At 37.8% G+C, this 22,740-nt stretch overlaps 1 protein-coding gene across 1 annotated transcript in view; it reads right to left on the bottom strand.

Annotated features, from left to right (window-relative positions):
* Positions 1–22,740, bottom strand: part of SLC24A3 (solute carrier family 24 member 3) — a 762,616-nt gene that overhangs the window by 193,281 nt on the left and 546,595 nt on the right. Inside the window, exons 5-6 of the mRNA XM_044660739.1 lie at positions 13,916–14,000; positions 12,350–12,453 (exon numbers count right to left, since the gene is read on the bottom strand). Of these exons, the coding sequence (XP_044516674.1) occupies positions 12,350–12,453; positions 13,916–14,000 (189 nt within the window). The remainder of the gene's footprint in view (positions 1–12,349; positions 12,454–13,915; positions 14,001–22,740) is intronic.

Below are 22,740 nucleotides of genomic sequence, written 5' to 3'. Positions count from 1 at the left end.
AACCATAGGTTGGACAAAAGTGTCCTTACTTGTTGAAGCTCCAAATGGTAGCATTAAGGGACCTGCTCATTTAGTGTAGTAGCTGGGATTTAGTCCCCTTTCGTAACAGTCTGTTGACTTAATGCAGGACAGTGAAACTATTTCCTCTGAAGTTGGATAGAGATATACACCTAGTGGTGCAAAGATATGCTAAGTTAAGATCTGGGTTATGCATAAGGCAAACATAACTTTTGGCTTCTAATATTCAGAGAGAGACTTTAATGGTGAAAACCAGCAGAACCCTTTAGAACACCCTCAAGGAGACTTTAATGGCGAAGACCAGCAGAATCCTTTATAGCAACCTCAAGGAGCTTCTCTTCCTCTAATGAAAGAGGTAACATACAAACAGATTATAATGCACACTATCTCTTGTGATTTCTCATATCATAACACATTATTTGCCTCTGACCAAAAGCCTAGAAAAGATCACTGGCCCCAGAATTTAGATCAAGACTGAAATACAGAATCACAGGCTCTGGAAGAAGGCAGGAACTGCTGAGACCATCTAGTCCAGTGATGGGCAAACTATGGCCCATGGGCCAGATGCAGCCCCCTGAAATGTTCTATCCCTCAGAGTGACATTATTCCTAATCTGAGGAGTACAATGAGTAGGATACAATACAATGAAACTTCAAAAGAGTTGCCTTAGAAACAGACTGTCAGATGAGCATTTCCTTTCCTTTGGGTCCCTCTTTAAAAAGTTTGCCTATCACTGATCTACTCTAACCTGCAACTTGGAATCAAGTGGCACCAAATGCAAAGGTTATGGGAATGTAGGTACAGGGAGCTATAGAGATGATTATAATCCCTGGGATACTGAGTGTCCCTTTCTAAGCTGAAAACTTGGATACTTTAAAGGCTAACTCAATTCACAGCTTAGTGCCCTAAACACTGAGGTGTCAACTCTAAGTCCTCAGCCTTGTGCCTTGAATCCGGCAAATATTAGCAGTAAAAATACTAGCACCAGGGGAAGCTAGAAAGAACTCCAATTCACACTGGAAAAGAGCTTCCAAAAATCAACTCAGGCATTTCACAAAACCAAGTGTGTCTCTGACCCTTTGTCACATAAACTGGTTCCTCTGGATGCTTACGATCTTAGTTTTTCTCACTACATTCCTGCAATAGAACTAGACTCCAAAAATGAGGAAAAGCTCTGGTTTAAGATCTGAAGAGAGAAAAAAAAACTAACTAGATAAAGGAACTTCGATTAACATATAACAGTGCTAAGGTTTTCCCTCAGGTGACATTTCCAGCAATAGTTCGCAATCAGGACAAACATTAAGTTAACTCAGAAGAGATTCAGGCTATTTCTTAAGGGGAAAAAAAATAAACCAGGTTACAGTGGTGCTCATGAAGATGACTTGACAACAAGGGTTCTTAATATGGGGTCCACTAATTTGTTTATATAAATGTTTTGCTAATTATACGTGGTTTGGTTTACAAAGTGCCTTTGTAATCTTATGAGTTTTATTTTTTGTATTTAAAAAATTATTAGGGGGTCTGTGGCTTTTTTCCAAATTACAAAGGGATACATGATGTGGAGAGGTGAACAATTTTTGCTCTAAGAAGAAATCAAATATTTAGAATCTTCCAAAGAGAAAAATCCATGGAGATCTGGGCACTGCCTACTCTGTTCATGTCAGGGCAAGATACAGTTCCTGGTGGTCCAATATTCTTTCACCGTAGGGCTTCCATCTGGGAAGTTCTGCTACAGTGGTTCTGTTTATCACCTGACATTCCGTTGCTCAAATTAAAAGCAAAATGGATAATCATTAGGAGAATAATATTTTAAAATAGGGGAAAAAGTAGTCCTATACAATGGTAAACCTAGGGAGTATATTTTTGGACACCACAGCTCAATGATAGGCTAAAAAAGGTAAGGCAAAGTTTCATTATCCAGTGATTAAAGTGCCTTAAAAAAATCAACCCCCAAACATATATGGCTGTCTCTAGGCTTGCCATCATTCAACAGCTGCACTAACAGTGAACTGACCAGCTGCTGACCAAGCCATATACTAAGTACTAGGTTTCTTATTTTCCATACCTATTTCTGTACCCTATTTTCTGGGACTAAAGTCACAATTGTTACTTAAAAAAACCTGCAAATCGATATAGCACATTGAAGCCAACTTTTCTCCTTAGGCACCCTACGTGGTAACTCATAGATATATATGTTTGGGGAGACAGAAGTAAGAACATTATTCTCTCCAGCAAAGACAATTAGAGATGCTCCTTGGTTAGCTTGCTGAAATGATTGGCCTTTCCTGACCCTGCTGAAATGAACATTCAAGACTCTTTTGCTGTTTCAAATGGTCTTCCCATTATAGTCTGAAAAGGTTAATTTGAACCACTTGCTTTTTCTTCACTTCATAATTTAGGTTTGGGTCCCAGCCTTAGGGTTTCGATATAAATACAAACACACAGTGATTCCCTACAGGAAGGAGCAGCTGGATTATTGTAAGGAAATAAGGTTCTCATTTCACATAAATAAAAGGAGGGAAGAGAAATGGATAGTCCAATAACCAAGTTAGGTATAAAAACATTCTCTTGGTTATTTCTTCTAACTTGTCCCTCCCTCGAAAATTTGGGAAGCTGCTTTCTAAACTTGCAAATAGTCAAGCAATGCCTTAGTTATTAGGCTCAGCAACAGAAGGAAGCCAAGGTTCCTGTCTGTTCCAGTCTTTGTATTAACCAAAGGTAAGGTATTACAAGCATCTCTTCCATATTGTGGGGGTTAGGGCTGTGGCACCCAGGGATCTGGAAAATCCCTATAAAAATTTTTGGCCTTCCCTTTGTACCAGAGAAATCTGATTTATTTCTTTTCTTTTTTGGGGTGTTTATAGTACCTCATATGCATTTATGGGTTACTAAACTTCTAAAGATATTGCCACATTTCTAACTTTTGTTTATCAACTATTGGCTTTCGAGTTCTTTTTACAAACTTTACTTTTTACATATTTTAACTTTAAAAATGAAATTCTGTGTATTTAAGGTATTAAAAATAAAATATGTTGATATTATAGGATACTATGCATACATTTTATGCATTTCTGAATTTCTAAACATTTTTTTGTATCATCTGCTGGCCTTTTATATGTCCTCTGTGGCTTCTGCAGAACTCTTCTCCAAATTCCCATTGAATTTTTTATACTGACCTGTGATATATTGAAACTGAAATGGGAAAAGCAGAGATGTGGAAGAGATATATTTAGTTTGTTTTTTTCCCCCAAACTTTCTCGAATTTAGCATATAGTCAATGGCATGGTCATAACAGATCTCTGTGTCCATGAACCCTGCACTTCCTATTTTAATTGTGACATTCCTAGTTACACTAGTATTAAGGGGTTGTGGATTCCTGCTAACTGATTGATTGAATGAATAAAAAAAGCAATGAAGTGCTTCCTAAGTACAAAGCATGGTGCTAAGTATGGTGTTACAAATACAAGTATGAAAAATAGTCCCTTCCCTCAGGGAACGTCATTCTGATGGAGAAAGCCAATGGACAAGGCCTAAGTTGGCATAGGTTGGAAAAGGGAAAGAAGTAGGGGCAAAAGATAAAAACTTACATATGTAAGCCAAGGGTCCCTGGGGAAAGTCTAAGTTTTGTTGGGAGGGAGAATAAGCAGGATGGCCAAAGTGTAGGTGGCATGATTTTGAAATGGATAGGACTTAAGCCATACAAGATAATGATCAAAGTCTTAATGGAAAAGTTAAAAATTTCTTTAGTATAGCCTTCCTAATCTGAGTATACCCTGAAGGATAATCATTGTTTAGTGATGGATTATATTGTTCTGTGACAGAATAAATCCAAGTCTGATGTCCATCAGAAATGACAGCCCAGTTCCTAGCCAGGTCAGTCAATCTGAGGAGAACTGTAGGTAAGGAAATGGGTCCTAGATGGAGGTCACTAACCATTTACAACAGTTTCCTCATCAAATGTTCATTTGATGTGGGGAAAAAAGAATACCCAGGATGGAAGTGTTATTCTTGTTTAGTCCTTCAGTCATGTCCAACTCTTTGTAACCAAATGGACTTCTGTCCATGGAGTTTTCTTGGCAAAAATACTGGAGTGATTTGCCATTTCCTTTTCCAGCGGATCATCAATTCATTGGCAAACAGAGGTTAAGTGACTTGCTGTAAGTCTAGGAAGTTTCTGAGGCTGGATTTGAACATGGGTCTTCATAACTCTAAGCCCAGGACTCCTTTCCCTGAACTACCTAGCTGTTACAAGGATGGAAGTACCACTTGCCAAAAGTTCAAACCTACAATGGTGATAACTGTTAATACATTTACATATTTGTGGCTTACAAAGCATTTTCTTCACAATTCTCCCTATTAGACAGGAAGTAAAAACATCCATACTTATGGGGGACCTGAAAATATGGACCAGAGAAATAAAGCATCTTGTCTGTGGTTTCACAGTGTCACAACCCAAAGTCCCATAAGTATCTCTAGATCCAGTGCAAAGTCCTATACAGTACTTTAATACTGGTTCAAGATACAGAGCATTTGCCTCAACAGGGGCCAGAGGAATAAGGGAAGGAAGGTTAGGGCAGGTCCAACCAGGTAGCCACATGACCAGCATTTGTAAGGCTGGGAAATACTATGGAAGGGATGTTGTTTAGAAGGAAAATCAGAGGAGAATTAGCATGGACAAATAAGGAACCAAGGTACTGTTGAATAAAGAAGAAACTCAGTTGCAGCATAGTTATGGGAATTAGGCAGAGAACTTCTCACTAGGAAACTGAAGACAACAAATTCAAATAAGGACAACCCACAAAATGGACTCAATGTTTCTTACGGGGCTAAGCATCATTACCAAATTTCTTGTACATCCTTATTGTATATCATTTTAGTGCAAACACATTACTCAACAAATAGAATATTTTGTCCAGTTCTACAGACTTCATTTTAAGAGGAACTTTGACAAATGGGAATGTATATCCAGAGAAGGGAAAATAGGATAGTTGAGGTATTGGAAACTGTATGATATGGTTGAAGGAACTGAGGATGGGAATGTGGAAAAGAGAAGATTGAGTTGGGACATGGTAGCCATCTTCAAATATTTGAAAGCTGTGATGTGGAAGAGGGATGAGATTCTGTGTTGCCCCAGAGAAAAGAACTAAGATGACTTTCTTTCTTTCTTTCTTTTTTTAAACCCTTACCTTCCGTCTTAGAATAAATCCTGTATATTGGTTCAAAGGCAAAAGTGTGGTAAGGGTTAAGCAATGGGGTTAAGTGATTTGCCCAGGGTCACACAGCTAGGAAGTGTCTGAGACCAGATTTGAACCTAGGACCTCCCATCTCTAGGCCTGGCTCTCAATCCACTGAGTCACCCACCTGCCCCTAAAGATGCCTTTCTGAAAATAAGAGGGATAAACTTTGGCTAAATAAAAGGAAGAGTTTCCTAATGATTTGAGTTTTTTTAAAAAACAGAATGAGTTGCCTTAAAAGATAGTGAGTTCACCATCAGGAAATCAGGAGCTGAATGACTATGTGTCATTCAGATATAATAAGATTAAAATAACATTGAAAATGTCCTAGAGTGAGATTTAGGAGATGAGGCTCTAACAGTGAATTGCTTAAATTCAGTGAGCCTCAGTTTTATCATCTGAAAAAGAAGAGGCTTAGAGCAGATGATCTCTTCCATTTCAAATTCCTGTGCTCCTGAGATTTGAATTTCTCACTTTTCACAAGTAGTATCTATGTAATCTTAAGCTTTAATGTCTATCTATAAAATAGGGATATTCTCTCTAATTCTCTCTTTGTAAGATGAGATTATTCTGTCTATTTCTCTTTGTCTCCCTGTCTGTGCCTCAGTGTCTCTATTTGTAAAATAAACAGAGACTGACTCTCTCTTTCTCTCATCCTCCCTCCATATATATATACATATGTATGTATATATAAACTAAATATATATATATACATAACTATATATGAACTAAACATATATATACACGACTATATATAAATTAAATATACATGATTGGTTTCTATCTCCACACATATAAATGGACTATACTTATTTATTTACACATTGCTTTCTCCACAAGAATGTAAATGCTTTGAGGGCAGAAACTAAGTCCAGCTTTTAGCCCAATGCCTGGCCCATAGCAAATCCTTAAGAAATGCTTGTTGAAATTCCATATTTACCTTCTACACCCTTATACAGGTCATCCTAGAAAGCACATCCTGCTTCTCTGCCACTTGAAATCCTTTTCTTCCAATTAGACAGGACTCACATGACCCCTTCCTCATAAGACCTTTCTGGATTCTTCAATTTAGATCTGTGCTAACACATTCCTTCTCTCTTAAAATTATTCTGTTTTGTTGACACTTGGAGTTTATTTACCTTATGAGCACATTCTATGTAAACAATTAAATAGAATGCAATCTCTTTGAGGGCAAGAACTCTTAATCATATGAACCTAATATAAACTAGGAAACTTTAGTCTGAGATCACTGACCTATACCCTCTAAATTTAGAGTTGGGGATGAATTTGGAAGAAAATAATCTTGCAAAACAGGGACTGATTAGCATTCCTCAGGGATGGCAAAATTATGCCAAGTTTTCTGGCAGTGATGGGAGCTACCGGAAACATTCATCTGCCCAAAGTCAGTTTCTCAGAATCGCTGAACAAGTTGTAGTTGTGTAATGTGACCCCCCCAAATTGTATGCTTTCCTTATTTTCAAGGAGCATCATGACACTTAGATGAAAAGGAAGGTAAGGCACTATGATAAGCACTTTTTACAAATATCATCTTATTTTATCCTCACAACGACCCTGTGATGTGGGTGCTATTTTTATTCTCATGTTGCAGTTGAGTAAACTGATGCAAACAGAGATGAAGTCACTTGCCAGGGGTCACAGAGCTAGTAAATGTTTGAGGCTAGATTTGAACTGAGGTGTTCTTGACTCAAGGGCCAGAATTCTATCCATTGTGCTACCAGCTACCTCTGGGATTGGATATCACTTACAACTGCATAAGGCTCACAACCTCCTCCTCATATTTCTTCAACCATGTATCCAAGAGCAGAGTTATGGCCACTTATGGACAAAATCAAGTAACTCTTGGCCTTCCTGCAGTTCTATGAAGTGAGACAACGTTCCATTCCCTTGTATTTCTCCCTGCAAACCCAAGTTTAGGTAATGAAACCAATAAAGTACTGCCATAATCACCTTAAATCATTTTTAACAGTCTTCACTACCTGCTGATTTAAAAACGACTGCAATTTGGTAGGATAGATCATGACAGCCCAGAGCACAGACGATCCAATTCAATCAAAAGCCACGTCCTCTAAGACACGAGTGGAGTGCTTGTACACTGTGGCCAGATTAAAGAATCCTGTAGCTTTTATATAAGGATTCTGGGGCAGTTTACAGGAAATCTGTTTCGGTAAGTGCTTATGTGGGTCACATTTTATGCTGTCTTACACAACTCTCCCTTTACCTTGGCCCCAGGGGAAAGACTGTAGTATTGCTAAGACATTCAGATTCAAAGATGACTACTTTGTTTGAAGTTGGTTAGGCATTTAAGATGTGACCTTCTCTTGATTGTGTCCCTATTTTTGAATGTGTACAGTAGTTCCTGAAAAGATTTTTGCCCCATCATTGCCTTGCCCTGGTCTCAGCTGCTCTCCAGTACCATTTTCTTACCTTTAGCATTGCGTGTAAAAGCTATCCTTTTCCCCTATTATTTTTTCCTAAAAAACAAACCTTTTATACATGTAATACACCAGGACTCCCATAGACAGTGAGAATCTTTCTTTTTGCTCCACTTTTCTTCTATGGCTTTGATGTTCAAAGGATGTTAAGGTTATAGATTTAGAAGTGGAAGCGACTTAAGTAATCCTTTCCTCTTCATTCTACTGATGGGGCACCTGAGGTTCAGAAGAATTAACTGAGTTGCCCAAAATCACACAGATGATGATAGATTTGGGATTTTAAGCCAGATCCTTTGACAAAACCCAAATTTTTCCACTACACCATTCTGCCTCCTTGAGTTTCCAAGTGATGTTACCATCTTATGAAAGTATTTCCTATTATGACCTTAGTTGGTATTCAGTTAAGGGATGATCATCCAGATACAGATGGGCTGCTTCTGTTACCATGTTTAGCAATTCATCTCTTCCATCTGTTCAAAGGTATTCCTGGGAGCTAAATTGGGGGAGGTGCCACCTGATTATTAAAATCACTATAACTGGTCTCATTTGGAATCTATAAAAGCTCTGATAATTAGCCATTGGGAAATATGGACAGTTTAACTCTCTCCAGAGGTTCTTTTCCTTTTGTATATAACCTTCCTAGACAATAATTCACAAATCACCACCCCACCCCAGCCCCTACTTTTCCCAGAGAGTTCAGTCAATCATGCTAAAGATTTTTTTAAGCACCTACTATGTGCCAGATACTGTTTGGAAAACATTAGTCCTTGACCTCAAAGAGCTTTCATTCTAATGAGGGAGATAACATGTAAACAAATAGATACAATAAGCGACAAATAGGAAATACTTTACAGAGGAAAGCAACTAAAATTAAGAGACATTCAGGAAGTTTAGGACAGAAAAGACCATATGAAGTATTCCTTGGGTAAAAAAAGATGCCCTTGTACAATGTTCTTAATCTATAACTTAGTGTTTATGCCTATACATTTAAACTAGACCACTTGTAATTGGAAGCAAAGCCTAAAAAAGGTACAAACTTGTGATGCTAGAGGTGCTTGAGTCTAAGGCATATGCAGATACCCAGTCTTTGTAAGTATGTAGTGGGGCAAGAGGGATGTTCTTGAGTCTTAATATGTTTTTGTCTGTGAGGATGTGGCAAGTTGAGAAGAAAAGAGGAACCCTGGTCAAGATTAGATTCTTTCAACAAAGGGCAAACAAATTCCTATAATGCCAAAGAACTTGACTTCTGAACTTCCCATCAGAAACATGACCCAAATGCCAATAACAACAAGCACATTGAATTCCTAATCTGTAACCAGATGAAATGATTTACTTTGGGTTACGGATGTCAAATGTACTGTGCCTTAAATACTGAATCTAGGCACATAATTTTATATTTCTGATAGTTAGTATAAAGGTTCTTGAATCTGACCTGCAAATTTGTGACTAACAAACACTAGAAAGAATTATGTTTTGTTAAGAGACGTGGCAGTTTTCTTTTTTACTTTAGAAAATAATTTGTAGTTCTGCTGTTTCTTCATGATGACTTGAGGAATTCATCCCTGGAGTCTGCTTTGAGGACTCAGTTACAATCTTCCTCAGTCATACTCAGAATGCTCTAGGTGAACATAGGACCTTTGGCATGTTTGCAAATTGCAAAGGCAACAGATATTGAATTATACTGAATCAATCAAATCTCTAATTTAGTTGGGAGCACAAAGCTTACAGCCTAATTACTTTATTTTCAGATGAATAACTTACTTAGTTACGTGCAGTTTGACACGGCAGAATGCATTTTTTAAAAGGCACATAGGCCCTTAATGGCAATTTTTCTGACCAAATGAAAATGTAAAATAGCATAAATAACAAAACTGAAGGAACAAAGATTGGATTTATTAATTCGAATTCTGAGATCAATCCTCAGTCATGATACTGTGGTGAAACAGATGCCACCCACCTCTGAGAGTACTTTCTCTGATATAATGTGGTGACATCTCATTTATTTCTGAATTGCTCTTCCATTGATCAGATGGTACAGAAAGCAGTATTTGTCCTCTATCTTTGAGAGTTAACAACAGCCAAGTTCCCTCCTTTGGTGTGATTTTCACTTTACATTTCCTTTTTTCCTCCCCACAGAGAAAATACAACATGAATCTATCTCCTAGGCTTCACTTGAGTTGGAATATTTCCATTCAATAGGTCAGGCAAAAATCCTTTGAAATGAGACTCCCATAAGGAAGTTCTAGAGGTAGAGTTTTAGAGGTTGAGACCTGTAGGAATTTGTGCTCTAATCTGTGATATCCCTGGGTAGGAGTGGAAGAAAAAGTGATGAATTGAATCTTGACTCTTACAAGAGAGTTCACATATTGGCTATGCTACTTTCTACCAGTGTGGCCTTGGACAGGTGACTCAACAACCACTTTGGACCTCAGTTTTCTCATCTGTAAAATGAGAGGGATAGATGAGACAACCTCCATGGTACTTTCCAGCTCCAATTCCTATGAATTTATTGAAAAAATCTATTGAGAAATAATTATGATAGGGTCAGGGTTTCCTAAGGCACATTCCCCATGTGATGAAGAACATTTAGATTGTTTTAAGCCTGGAGAAGAATGGGTAGATGGATGGTGAAAATAAAGTGATTCTGAAGGAACCATATTGAGCTCTGGTAAATGAGAATTAATTTTCTGGGAAGCCTCTAAGTGGGCATGGAGAAATGATTCATCAAAGGAAGAGTTAGTATATACTTGTCCACAGAGATACAAGCAACTGTTATGTCATATAATATGGGCTCTATGACATTATGGATTTAGGGAGAGACAAGGGAAAAACCCTAATAAGAAACAGAAGGCACTGTCCAAGAAATCTAGCAATCAATCTGTCTTATATGCATGGGTTCTTGCCAAGTCAGTGATTAAAATGTGTTACTAATGAAATATAAAGCATAAATGCATCAGAGCCAATCCATTGCAAATAAGCAAGATGGCATTTGGAAGACACTTTCCAGTCATTTGTTTAATTTCTTTACATCATTTCCTTTCCCTTTTGGGTTTGCTTTTGAGTTGGACTTCAGGTATAAATGAGTAACTAACTAATCACAAAACTAATGACGACAAGGCTAATAATTATGCTGCTAATAGTGACAGTGCTAATTAAGATAATGCTTATAACAATAAACTCTCCTCTAGGACTTGACTATTAATCTTTGAAAGCTATGAGAAAATTCTGAACACATCCATGGTTAAGTCAAGTGTGAAAAGCACGAAGAACAAGGATGGATATTTTTCCTTTGCTCCAAGTATGTCTTTAGGAGACAAAAACAATCTCAGACTGAGGCCAGTTCTAAGATGTAAGATAAAAGGTAACTGAGGCAGAGGCAGGAAAAAAGAGAAGTTGCACAGATTTGAAGCACTATTCTCCACATGTGAAGCTGAGAGGCTTCTATATACCCTGGCTGTGGCATCGATCTATCTCTTGGATCCCCTACGAGGATTCTGATTCCAAAAGTTTATGTTCACGTTCTGCAGGGGCATATGGAGATACCTTAGGTTTTGCTGAGATAAAAGTTTAGCTTTTAAAGTCCTTTAGAACAAAGTTCCAAATTATCTTTCTAACCTCTTTGGACCTTATTTTCCCTCTTATATTCTGGGATCTAGCTAAATTGTCTTTCTCTATTCCTAATAGAAGGCCAGGGGTGTGCTCTGGTTCTTGAGATCCATCTGTTCAATTAAATGTTCAGTATGAATCCTTATACTTCTTAAATCAGCAAATGCTATAAATCAGGGATTGACTTAATAGTTTCATTGATTGTCTAGATTTTGAAAAGTTATTTTGAAAATGATTATAATGCAGATTAAACTTAAAAGTGTCTTGTGGTGTACTTTTTTTTTTAATTTCAAGGAGCCAGTTATTAAGCATTTATCAGTAGACCATAGGCCTAGACTGATATTGCCTATTGGAAGCCCCTATCTACAATCCAGCCTCTTTATTTTCTTGTATAGTTACTCCCAGGCAATTCCCTATAACTTCACAAAAGATATATAGGTATCAGAGATCCATGCACAGTGATGAATAAAATACAAAGCCCGCAGAACTTCTTCCATTGAATGTTTATGCCATTTTGTTGTTCAAAACTCACTTAAGCCTAAATCCAAGGCATACAGTAATTTAAATGAAATGAACAATCAATATACAATCAATGAACAGCCAAAGGAAGTGATTGAGATGGGTCAGGGCTATTTAGGAATGGGTTTAGTGGTATAGATTTTAGTAATACAGATTTCAGTTCACTTCTTTTCCCATGAAACTTTTTCTGAAAGAGTCCTGGCTTATTCAACTCAAACCACTTTTAGCTTAGCTGCCTTAAAAAAAACCAGGCTGAAGCCATAGTTTGGTGTCAATGAGGCTGCAAAATAACTCACTGAGATGGAGGAAAAAACAACAACTAGTTTCTGCTTTTTAGTCTGGGTTTAGCTGGACAACCAGGTTTGGAATTTGGAACACCAATGAACTGACATAATGGCATATATTGAGAATGTTGGGACTTGGCCCTGGTGGGCCAGTTCTTTGGTTAAAATCCATCCTCTCTTTGAACTCCTATGGAAACACCAAGTTTTGCCATGATAGTCTAGCTTTTTGTCTTACCTGTCCAGCAAAAAGTCCACAGACACCAATGATGCAGAGAATATTGAAGACAGCTGAGCCAACGATAGTTCCAACACCCACATCCCCTTTTGTGATGAAAACACCTGAAAAACAAAGTCCAAGTCATTCAGTTGTGTTATTAGACTTCATAGATAGACCCCGCAGGGATATAAACTACATTCTTTTTGATCCAGAAATATAATTTCTAAGTCTGTATCCCAAAGAGATTAAATTAGGGGGAAAGGATCTACTTGTCCAAAAATATTTACATCCTCTGTTTTTTGTAGAGGCAAAGAATTGGAAATTGGAGGGATGCCCATCAATTGGGGAATGGTTGAACAAATTGTGCTATATGATAGTGATAGAATACTACAAGAAATAAGAAACAGGATAGTTTCAGAAAAACCTTGGAAGACTTATATGAACTGATGCAAAGTTAAATGAGCAGAACCAGAGCATTGTACGTAATAATAGTCATATGGTAATGATAATTAACTACGAAAGACTTGGCTACTCTGATCAAGACAATGATACAGAAATTCTAAAGGACTCATGATGAAAAATGCTATCTACCTCTGGAGAGAGAATTGACAAACTCCTAATGCAGATTGAATCACAATTTAAAATTTTTATTTCTCTTTTTTGTCTGTGGAATTTTTGCAACATGGCTAAAGTGCAAATATGTTTCACATGACACTATATGTATAGACAGATATAATAGATAACGTGATTATCTTCTCAAGGATAGGGAGAGGTGGGAGAAAATTTGTCAGTATTTTAGAAAATAAAAATGAAAAAATTTTACATGTAATTAGGAAATATTTAATGAAATAAATAAAAATATATTAAAGAAAATGCTAAAAAATTCCTTTATGTAGATCATCTTGATCCCCAAATTCAAAATTTTGATATATCTTTGGCATTTATAAAAAACATACATGACTTAGGGGAATATACTAGAGAAGTTTCTCTTAAGCAGCAAAGCAAAATCCCTCAACAGAATCATCAACACTCTTTAGGAGGCAAAGTCAAATAATATTTACTTACTCATGAACTAAAAAAAATACAAACAGAAAATGGAGATGGTTCCCTACCTGTCATGCTAATAAAGATCAGCTATCTCGCCATGGCCCATTTAGATACTTCTACACCTACAGATTGGTATACTAGTAATCTCTTAAAAGAGATTATAAGAATATTATGAGTATCCCTTTCATCAACAGTAAAAAATAGTATTGCTTGCTCCCCATTCTTGGAATCACAGAATAAAGGGTTGGTGAATTATGCAACCACTGTTAATTATCTATAACCATCTAGTTATCTTAGACAATTGCTTAGAAGATTTAGTGTACTATAATAGATGGCAGACTGGTCTTGCAATTAGGAGAACGGGTTCAAATTTTGCCCCTTATATATTATAGTTGTGGGATCCTAGGTTTATCACTTAATTTCCAAGTGCTCCATGCAATGATCTAGGATTATAAACTACAGAAGTTACTGATCTACTTTTGTTTCACATCTAGAGGCATTGCAATTATAGGTCCAGACCAAAAAAAGAGTACTTACCTATAACAGATGTAAATAACTCAGGAGCAGAGCTTCCAGCTGCCATGAAAGTGGCTCCAGCCACATCTTCGCTGAGATGGAGGCGCTGCAGAGGGGCACAATAAAAACCAGACGTTATTTCTTGATCATTAGGACAAGAGATAGAAAAAGTAGGCAATCAGCTGGAGTGAAACACACAAAGGAACATTTTAAAATATTCTTTAGAAAGATAAAATTTTTTGAAGTTTCTATATTTTTAAAATAATTTAACATGAAGACTCAGGGAGGTGGGAAGAAGATAAGAGATGAGCATTGGATTGAGGACCTCAGAATAATTCAACAGACAAAAAAGGAAACAATATCCAGAAACATATGATAGAAAGAGAGAAGATAGGTTGGGTAAAACATGTAGGGAGGTATCCAATTTAAAAAGAATTGGTTTGTTATTCAATATTATTCATTGTAAGAATGTGTCTTGACTCTTTCACTGGAAAACATAAAAGGATAGAGAACGATGCAACCCAGTAATAAACTGGGATGAAGGGATGTGGTGGGGTGTGACAGAGGAAATAGAAAGAAACATCAAAAAGAACTACACAGGGGGACTATTGGTAGCTAGGTGGCCCAGTAGATAGAATGCTAGACTGGAATCAGGAAGATTTTAGTTCCAATCAACAATTTTTCCATTTTTAAGACCCATTCTACAGATTTTTACCATCCTCTCCCACACTTCTTGGAAATAATATAAATAAGAAAAGTTTTCCAAAAGAAAGAGACCCAGAAGTAACATTTGGTTTATTTTCAGACAAACCCATCCTCATCCTTGTGACTTGCTTGGGGAGAGCCAGAGTTGAAGCAACAATCTTTTAATAACTCCCAACAAGAGTTTGAATTATAGGATAGTGGGTGCCTTCCTTTCCTTCATCCTGGTCAATCCCTCAGGTAGAACAGCCTAGGCCTCTCAGTTGAATCCTCTTCCCCTTAGTTTGGACACTGAACTCTGAGCTACTGAGGGGGAAGAGACAATGAATAATAGAATCAGAAGCAAATTGGTACTGGAGTTAGTTCTAATCACTTGAGAGAGACGGTTACATTTTCAGAGTTAGCACTTCAGAAATCAGCAGAAAACCCCTAGAAATCAGGGTTTGATTTATTGTTTTATTGATTGTCAACTTAAGAAAGTTTAATAATAGAAATGAAACTTAAAAGTATGTGTACATACTTTTTTCTTTCTTTTCAGGAAAACCCAATTTTTAAGCATTTACCAGGACACCCCAGATAGGAGTCTCTGTGTGTGTCAAGCTTTGTATGAAAACTTTTCAATTAAAACCTCAAATAACCTCTGAATGAGCCAGTGGCTTACTTGAGGCTCAATATCTCCCCAGGTCTTCCTTATAGGAAGATGCAGTTCAGGAGACAGCACTCCTCAAGTCCTCAGTAGAACAATTCCTTCATGAGATACCCTAAAGCTTATTTTGTAATGCCAAAAGATTCTGCCATCTTGGACATAGAAGTCCTTAACTGAACAGATATTTATTAAGCATGCCCTACATAAAAGTCACTATGATAGGCACTAGGGATTTAAAGACAAAACAAAAACTTGGTTTTACCTTTGGGGAGCTTACATTCTACTGGAAGGTTTACAAGTACACAAGTATACACAAGAGGACATGAGCAGGAGCAACTGGTAGGATCAGGAGTACCATATTCTTTTGAAGAAGATGGCATCTGAATCCTGCTTTGAAGAAATAAGCACCCAATATTGCTAAACACAGAAGCACAGAAGATAACAAGCAAAGAGAAAAAATAATCCTTGCCTTCAGGGAGCTTACAATCAATCTAACGAGGGAGACAAAATGCAAAGAGCTGTACAGACAACATATATACAATATAAAATAGCAGTGTTACAAGTGAAGACATTGCAGAGAAGGAATGAGATCTGAAGGCAGGGGAAGGTCTCTGACACAAAGTGAGATTTGAACTGAGTCTTAAAGGAAGACAAGGAAGCGAGGAAGTAGAAGTGAGGAAGGAGAATGCTCGAAGCATGGAGAACAGTCAGGGAAAAGGCATGGCTTCAGATATTTGGTGATAAACCAAATTATCTGTGAGATAAGGAGGCACAATGCCTCTGGTAGATAGGAACACATCACATTTTTAATGTTATCCATTGTTCACAAATGGCTTGTCCTGGCTTTGACTACTAAGCCCATTGTGGATAAATGGAAACCAGTATTTGATTGGGCTCAGTGCTACTGATGATATCTTCCAATAACTGGTAATGGAAAGCTGTACCATTGAGATCACCACATACACATCTAAGGAGTGGACTCAACTTTTCATCCATGGGCACAATATTGTACTACACTGTCTGTTCTTGCTGACTTAAGTTCAATTCCTCCAGTAAACTAGTGTCCTGATAAATGCTGATCTTGTCATCTGGAAGTATACCTAGGCTGCCAAAGGATGGTTGTATCCACACACTGATGCTTATTTATTGAAAGTAGACCTGGGGAACAAACCAAGGAAACTTTGGAAATGTGGAGTGTGGAGACACCCTCTCTGGATTATACTTCCTTCTTCACCCAGTCCTGACAAACTGCACTCCAAAAAAAATGGGTGCCTGAGTGATATCTGGCATCAACCAACTCAGTGCCACAGTCTATGTTTTCCAGCTAAAACTAAGTGTTAACTGAAAACCACTGCTGATTAGGAAGCAAAGCCATATGGAGAATGCTTGTTAAGACATTTGCTTTAGCTGGAGGACATACAATTTCACCCATTTGATCCATAAATACATACAGCAAACAGCCAATCCTGGTACAGAAGCAACCCACTGACATGAGTAAATATAAAATTTCCAACAAGGGTATTTTAGACACCTGGAAGCCATGAGGTTCTTTCCCCAAGCTGCCCCACTCCTTGGTTGTATTTTATTTCTCCACCATCAAGGGGCAGTGTGTCTAGTGGACAGATCAATGATAATGCCAGACTGATCACAATTAAACAGAGAACCTTGATTAGATTTGGGTATTGGCATACCTGAGTTTTTGCAGCTCATTGAACACGTGCATCATGTAATGGAAATAGGAGGTCTTCATAGTCTAAGTTGGAGGTCAGAATTCTATAAGACCGAAGGGCATGGCTGTGGGAAGTAGGATGGAATCGCCTGGGTTTTAGCCCAGAGGAGAAGACTATATAGAGTGAATGATGGAACATGTGGCAAACTAAATATTGCTTATAAGGGTTGGGCAGCCTTTTTTATCTTGCATTTCTTTCAAGCTCTGTTTGTCAGCTCTAAAAGAGCTTACACACTACTAATTAAATTAATCACAGTCAAACAATGCCACTCTCCTGCTCCAAAACCTTCAGTAGCTCAATTCTTCCTCAAGAATATAGAATAAATAATAGAATAAATAAATCCTTAAGCCTAATCTTCAGATCCCCCCATAACAAGATCCCCAATCAATATTAACAACCTCATCTTCTTGAGACAAAGGGTGGCAGAGTAAATGGGCTTGGAATCAGGAAGACCTGAGTTCATATCCATCTTCTGATACTTAGTAGCTGTGTGACCCTGTGCAAGTCATTTGCCTTTTATCCACCTCAGTTTCCTAAAGTGTAAAAAGGAGATAATAATAGCACCTTCCTTCCAGGGTTTTTGTGAGAATCAAATGAGATAATTTTTGTAGAGTGGCTTAACATGGTCTTTAGCACATATTGAAAGTATTAAATAAATGTTTTTTTCTCCTTCTTTCCTTCCTTCTTTTCTTCCTCATTTCCTTCTTTTCTTCCTTCCTTTCATCTTTTCTTCCTGCCTTCCTTTTCTCCTTCCTTCTTTCTTTCCCAGAATAACCTGCTTGCATTTTCTACATATATTGCATAGTCATATAACCTCTTCACTCTGATAATAATTGTAGCTTCAATTCAATAATTCAATAGACATTTATTCTGTGCCTATTATGTGTAACAAATGTACTAGGTGCTAGTGATTCAAAGAATGAAGCTGCATATATACACTATAAGTGTATGTAAACACATACATATATGTATGTATACACACATACAATTTAAATTAGTCCTCACTCTGTAAGGTTAGCAAGGCAGTTTTTTTTTAATCCCCACTTTGACTGATGAGGAAAACAAGTCTAGAGAGCTTATGTGCCTTGCTCTAAGCCAAATAAGTAACAAGCCATGGACAGGGCTTTAGTTCAAGTTTTCTGAGTCTTACCCATCTCCTCTCTGCTCTGTGCCTCTCTGTACCCTTCTGCCATGATCCCACCTCCTCTTTGATGCCTCTGCTTGCTGGAAAAGCCCTCTTTCTTCCCTGATCTCCTCTAAGTGTAAGTTATTTATGCCATGTTAGTACTTATTATAAAGGTTTTATAAACCTTTTAAAGCACAACTCTTAGCCTATCAGCTTCTTTTTTAAAAATTCATTTATTTAATTAATTAATTTTGAATATTTTTCTATGGTTATATGATTCATGTCCTTTCTCTTCCCTCCTCCCACCCACATCCCATAGCCAACGAGCAATTCCACTGGGTTTTACATGTGTCTTTGATCAAGACTTAGTTCCATATTATTAGTATTTGCACTAGGGTGATCATTTAGAGCAATGGTTCCCAAACTTTTTTGGCCTTTTGCCCCCTTTCCAGAAAAAATATTACTTAGCCCACAGGAAATTAATTTTTTAAAAATTTTAATAGCAATTAATAGGAAAGATAAATCCACCTGTGGCCATCACCGCCTCCCTGGATCACTGCAGCATCCACCAGGGGGCCATAGCGCCCACTTTGGGAATCACTGGTTTAGAGTCAACATCCCCAATCATATCCCCATCTATCAATGTGATCAAGCAGTTGTTTTTCCTTCTGTGTTTCTACTCCCACAGTTCTTTCTCTGGATGCTTCTTGAGAGATCTCTTTATTTCTTAGTGTACCTTGCACATAACAAGTGTTTAATAACTATCTCAATAATGGACACTTTGAGGTTTCATGTATCCAAATTCTTCTATTTCCTTCTTACCTTCTTCTGAACCTTCTGATTTTCTTTTTCATCTTCCCACCCATTTTCCCTGATCTTAACTTTTCTGTATCAAATGCTGTAAGTTTTTAGTTGCTAACATTTTGCTTTGATGAAATGTTGATACTATTCCTCTCAACACTGCAACTATCTCCAAATTGAAAATTTTCTTCTTCCTGCTGCCCAAAGTTGCCCCTCCCGCAAGAGCAGGGGCAATGCCAGGAAATATGAGATATGAAATTGCCAAAAAGTAGTTAGAGAAGGAATGCAGAGTCCTAGATGGAAAAGCCCTCCTAGGCAGCTACAAGTTTTTCTCTCTTCCAAAACCTATAATCTTGAGAGAAAATGTAACTATAGATGAAAACTGGCCCCACATTTCTGGAGAAATATAAACATACATAGATATATGCAGATATAAACTTCTTTCCCTACCACCCACAAATTCACATGTCTAATGTTTCTTAAACTATCCTAACAGGTAAGAGAAGTCACAACAGTTCTCTTTAGAATGGAAAAACAAAAACAAAAAACAAAACAAAACAAAACAAAAAAAACCAAACCCAAACAGACAATAAAAAGGCATTGTTGTAACCATTTTTATATAATTTTTTTTGATTAAGATATCAGGGGGAAGGGGGAACAAAATGCCTGGGAAAATATAACTGGGACTAATCCTTTTTTGTTCTCTATTCTTTCCTTTCCCCACCCTACTCATTTTCTGGCCGAGGGTCACATTAACAGGTGTTATGTTTGTAATAACAGGGATGTTGGGAAGCTAATGGACTGGCCTCAGCTAGGTACCAACAGGACGCTCTTCCCCCCTTACCCCCCATGCTTGAGTGAATGGGGAGGGGCAAGTGCTCCTTGCTCTCAAACCCCTCCCACTCAGCAGTTGGTTTTCAGTTAAAAATGGAGACAGGGCAATGATTTCTGACAAGGCTCAGCACAGCTAATCTCTAATGATGTTGCCCTCAATTTATATTCCCCACAGGTTTGATTGAGGAACAAAGGAGAAGCCAGATATCTTGATGTTAAGGACTGAGAAGGATCTGACTTCTTTGGCTGGCAACTGACAGGAACCAAGCTTTAAGGCAGTTGTGAGTATGCCCAAATGATACCCAGGCACAGCTACTAAAGATTAAGCTTATATTTATAAAGATGAAGGGAAGGCAGGAAAGGGGTATCAAGGATTTTGGATAAGATCTAGGAAGCCCTGAACTGTTAGGCAGAAGCTGCCTCTCCCTCCAGGAGGGAATGGCAGACTTTCCATCTAGCTGGCCCTCAAAGCTTCTAATAATCACTTCTTATATCTAAATAATTGAATGAATAACAGAATTCTGTTGCAATGAAGGTCTAATTCCACTAGACAGGCAAACTCCTGAGTAGAAACCACAATGGCTTTTGCCACTATGGCCACCAAAGCAAACCCCAAACTGGGAAAAGCCAGCAGAGAGACCTGCTCACCTCAACCCCCAGGAATCAACTGTTTAACTCCTTTTCCACTGTCCCCTCACCCAGAATTCTCCAGGGGGGGTCCCCTGGAATTCTGGTTGAGGCTTGACCCTGTATCCTGCAGGAATTTCACTCTGCCATTCTCCATATTACACAGGTAAGCCCCATATGGGCTTTATGGTATTCGAGGCCCCCTGTTACTCTCTTTCAATTTTTATCTCCTCTTTTTTCAATGCTTCCTCTCTACCAGATGCCCAGTTATCTGAGACTGCCCACCTCGGATCCAGTTCAGTAGAAAGAAATTTGATAAATAAATTCCCATTAAAATATTAGGTAACCCTCTTCAAACTATCTTCATTTCAAAAAGATAATAGCAAGGAGTAGCTAAGTGGCTAAGTGGATAGAGCACCACACCTGGAGAAAAGAAGATCCTGGGTTCAAAGCTGGCCTCAGCTGCTGTTTATATGTATGGCCCTAGGCAAGTCACTTAATCCTTATCACCTAGCCCTTACAGTTCTTCTGCCTTGGAACTGATAGTATTGATTTTAAGTCAGAAGGTAAGGGTTAAAAAAAAAAAAAAAGATAATGATAAGGGGAATACTGTTGACCACAAAAGGAATAAATTATTTTGAAGACAGACTTTTGAGTATTATTAGGAGTCTCCAAATCACTTATATGAAGACCATCTCATACACAAAATATGTTCCTTTCTGCTGAGAGGTCCTATCTGCAAAGTGGTACCCCAAATGGTGTGGATACCATCCCTACTTAAGGGAGGCATTGTGGACAGAAAGCTGATCTTGGAATCACATCCATGAGTTTGAATCCTCAATCTATCTCTTAAATACCTGTGAGACCCAAGCCTGGAATGCACTCCCTCTTCACCTCCAACTTGCACAACTCCAAATTTCAATCAGGAGCCACCTTGTTCACGAGGCTTTTCAGGACTCTTCCCTTCTCCTGCCAACTCCCAGCTGCTAGTACTTCTTCAAAATCACTTTGTCTCTATTTAATATATATCTATACATGTATATGTTATCTTCCTTGGTTGCTTTTGGACATGTGTCTCCAATTAATCACAGAATGCCTGACACATCACAGGCCCTTAATAAGTGTTTTTTGACTGCTTAAATTCTCAATCTCTTTTGTCCTGTTTTCTGTAGAGTAATAATATCATTTATATAGCTTTTGAAGGTTTGTAAAGAGCTTTTCATTTATTATCTCATTTGATCCCCACAAAAACTATGAGGTAGATGCTATTATTATGCCCCTTTTTACAGATGAGGAAGCTGAAGCTGAGCTCAAGTAAATGATTTTACCAGGGTCTCAAAGCTAATTAAATATCTGAAATAGGATTTGAACTCAGGTCTTCCTGATTACCAGTCCAGCTCCAGTATCCATTGAGCCACCTAGCTGTTCCATGGGTTCAACTCTAGATATATAAGCCTCTTACTTTTTTGTGGTTGTTCAGTTGTTTCAATTATAACTGACTCTTTCTGACTCCATTTGAGGTTTTCTTGGCAAAGATACTGGAGTGGATTGGCATTTTCTTCTGTAGCTCATTTTATAGGTGAGGAAACTGAGGCAAACAGGGTTAAATGATTTGCCCAAGGTTATTCAGCTACTAAGTGTCTGAGGTCAGATTTGAACTCAGGAAGATGAGTCTTCCTGCCTCCACTCCTAGCACTCTACCCAATGTAACATCCAGTTGCCTCTTCTCACCTCTGCATAGACCAATGCCAACAACCCTTCTGCAATTCTATATATGAATTACTGTTATTATTGTTGTTACTCCAGAGAGATAGCAGGTTATCGACTATGGTAGAAAGAGGGTTGCCCTTGGAGTCAGGGATCCCTGTGTTTAAGTCCAACCTCTAATAAATACTGTTTTTTTTATCCAAGGCAAATCAATCATCCTCTGCTTTATTATAGTCTCTGAGACTATAAATTACAAACAAATCACCAAAATGGGCTTAGGTGTGAGGTTCCCACATTAAGAGCTCCCTATACTGATTAAATTGTGTTTCTGAACCCAGATTCCAGATTAGAACTTTAAAATCTGTCATTTAACTATGGTGAGTATTCCTTCTATAGACCCAGATCACAATGTTGCCACAACTTATTAGATGGTCTTTTACAAGTTTTAAAACATTAATTACCCTACAGTCTTCCTGGCAATGAGCCTCTCCAAATTTATCTAGGTTGGTTCCTAGACATACATACATACATACACATATATATATATATATATATATATATATATATATATAGTCCATCATCTTGGGTTCCTAGACATACATACATACATATATACATACATATATATACATACATATATATACATACATACATATATATATATATATATATA

This window comes from Gracilinanus agilis, chromosome 2 (genome assembly GCF_016433145.1).
Source record: "Gracilinanus agilis isolate LMUSP501 chromosome 2, AgileGrace, whole genome shotgun sequence".
In the NCBI taxonomy this organism is placed as follows: Eukaryota; Metazoa; Chordata; class Mammalia; order Didelphimorphia; family Didelphidae; genus Gracilinanus; species Gracilinanus agilis.
The sequence above is the reverse complement of the archived record's forward strand: the minus strand, read 5'-3'. Positions and strand labels throughout refer to the sequence as shown.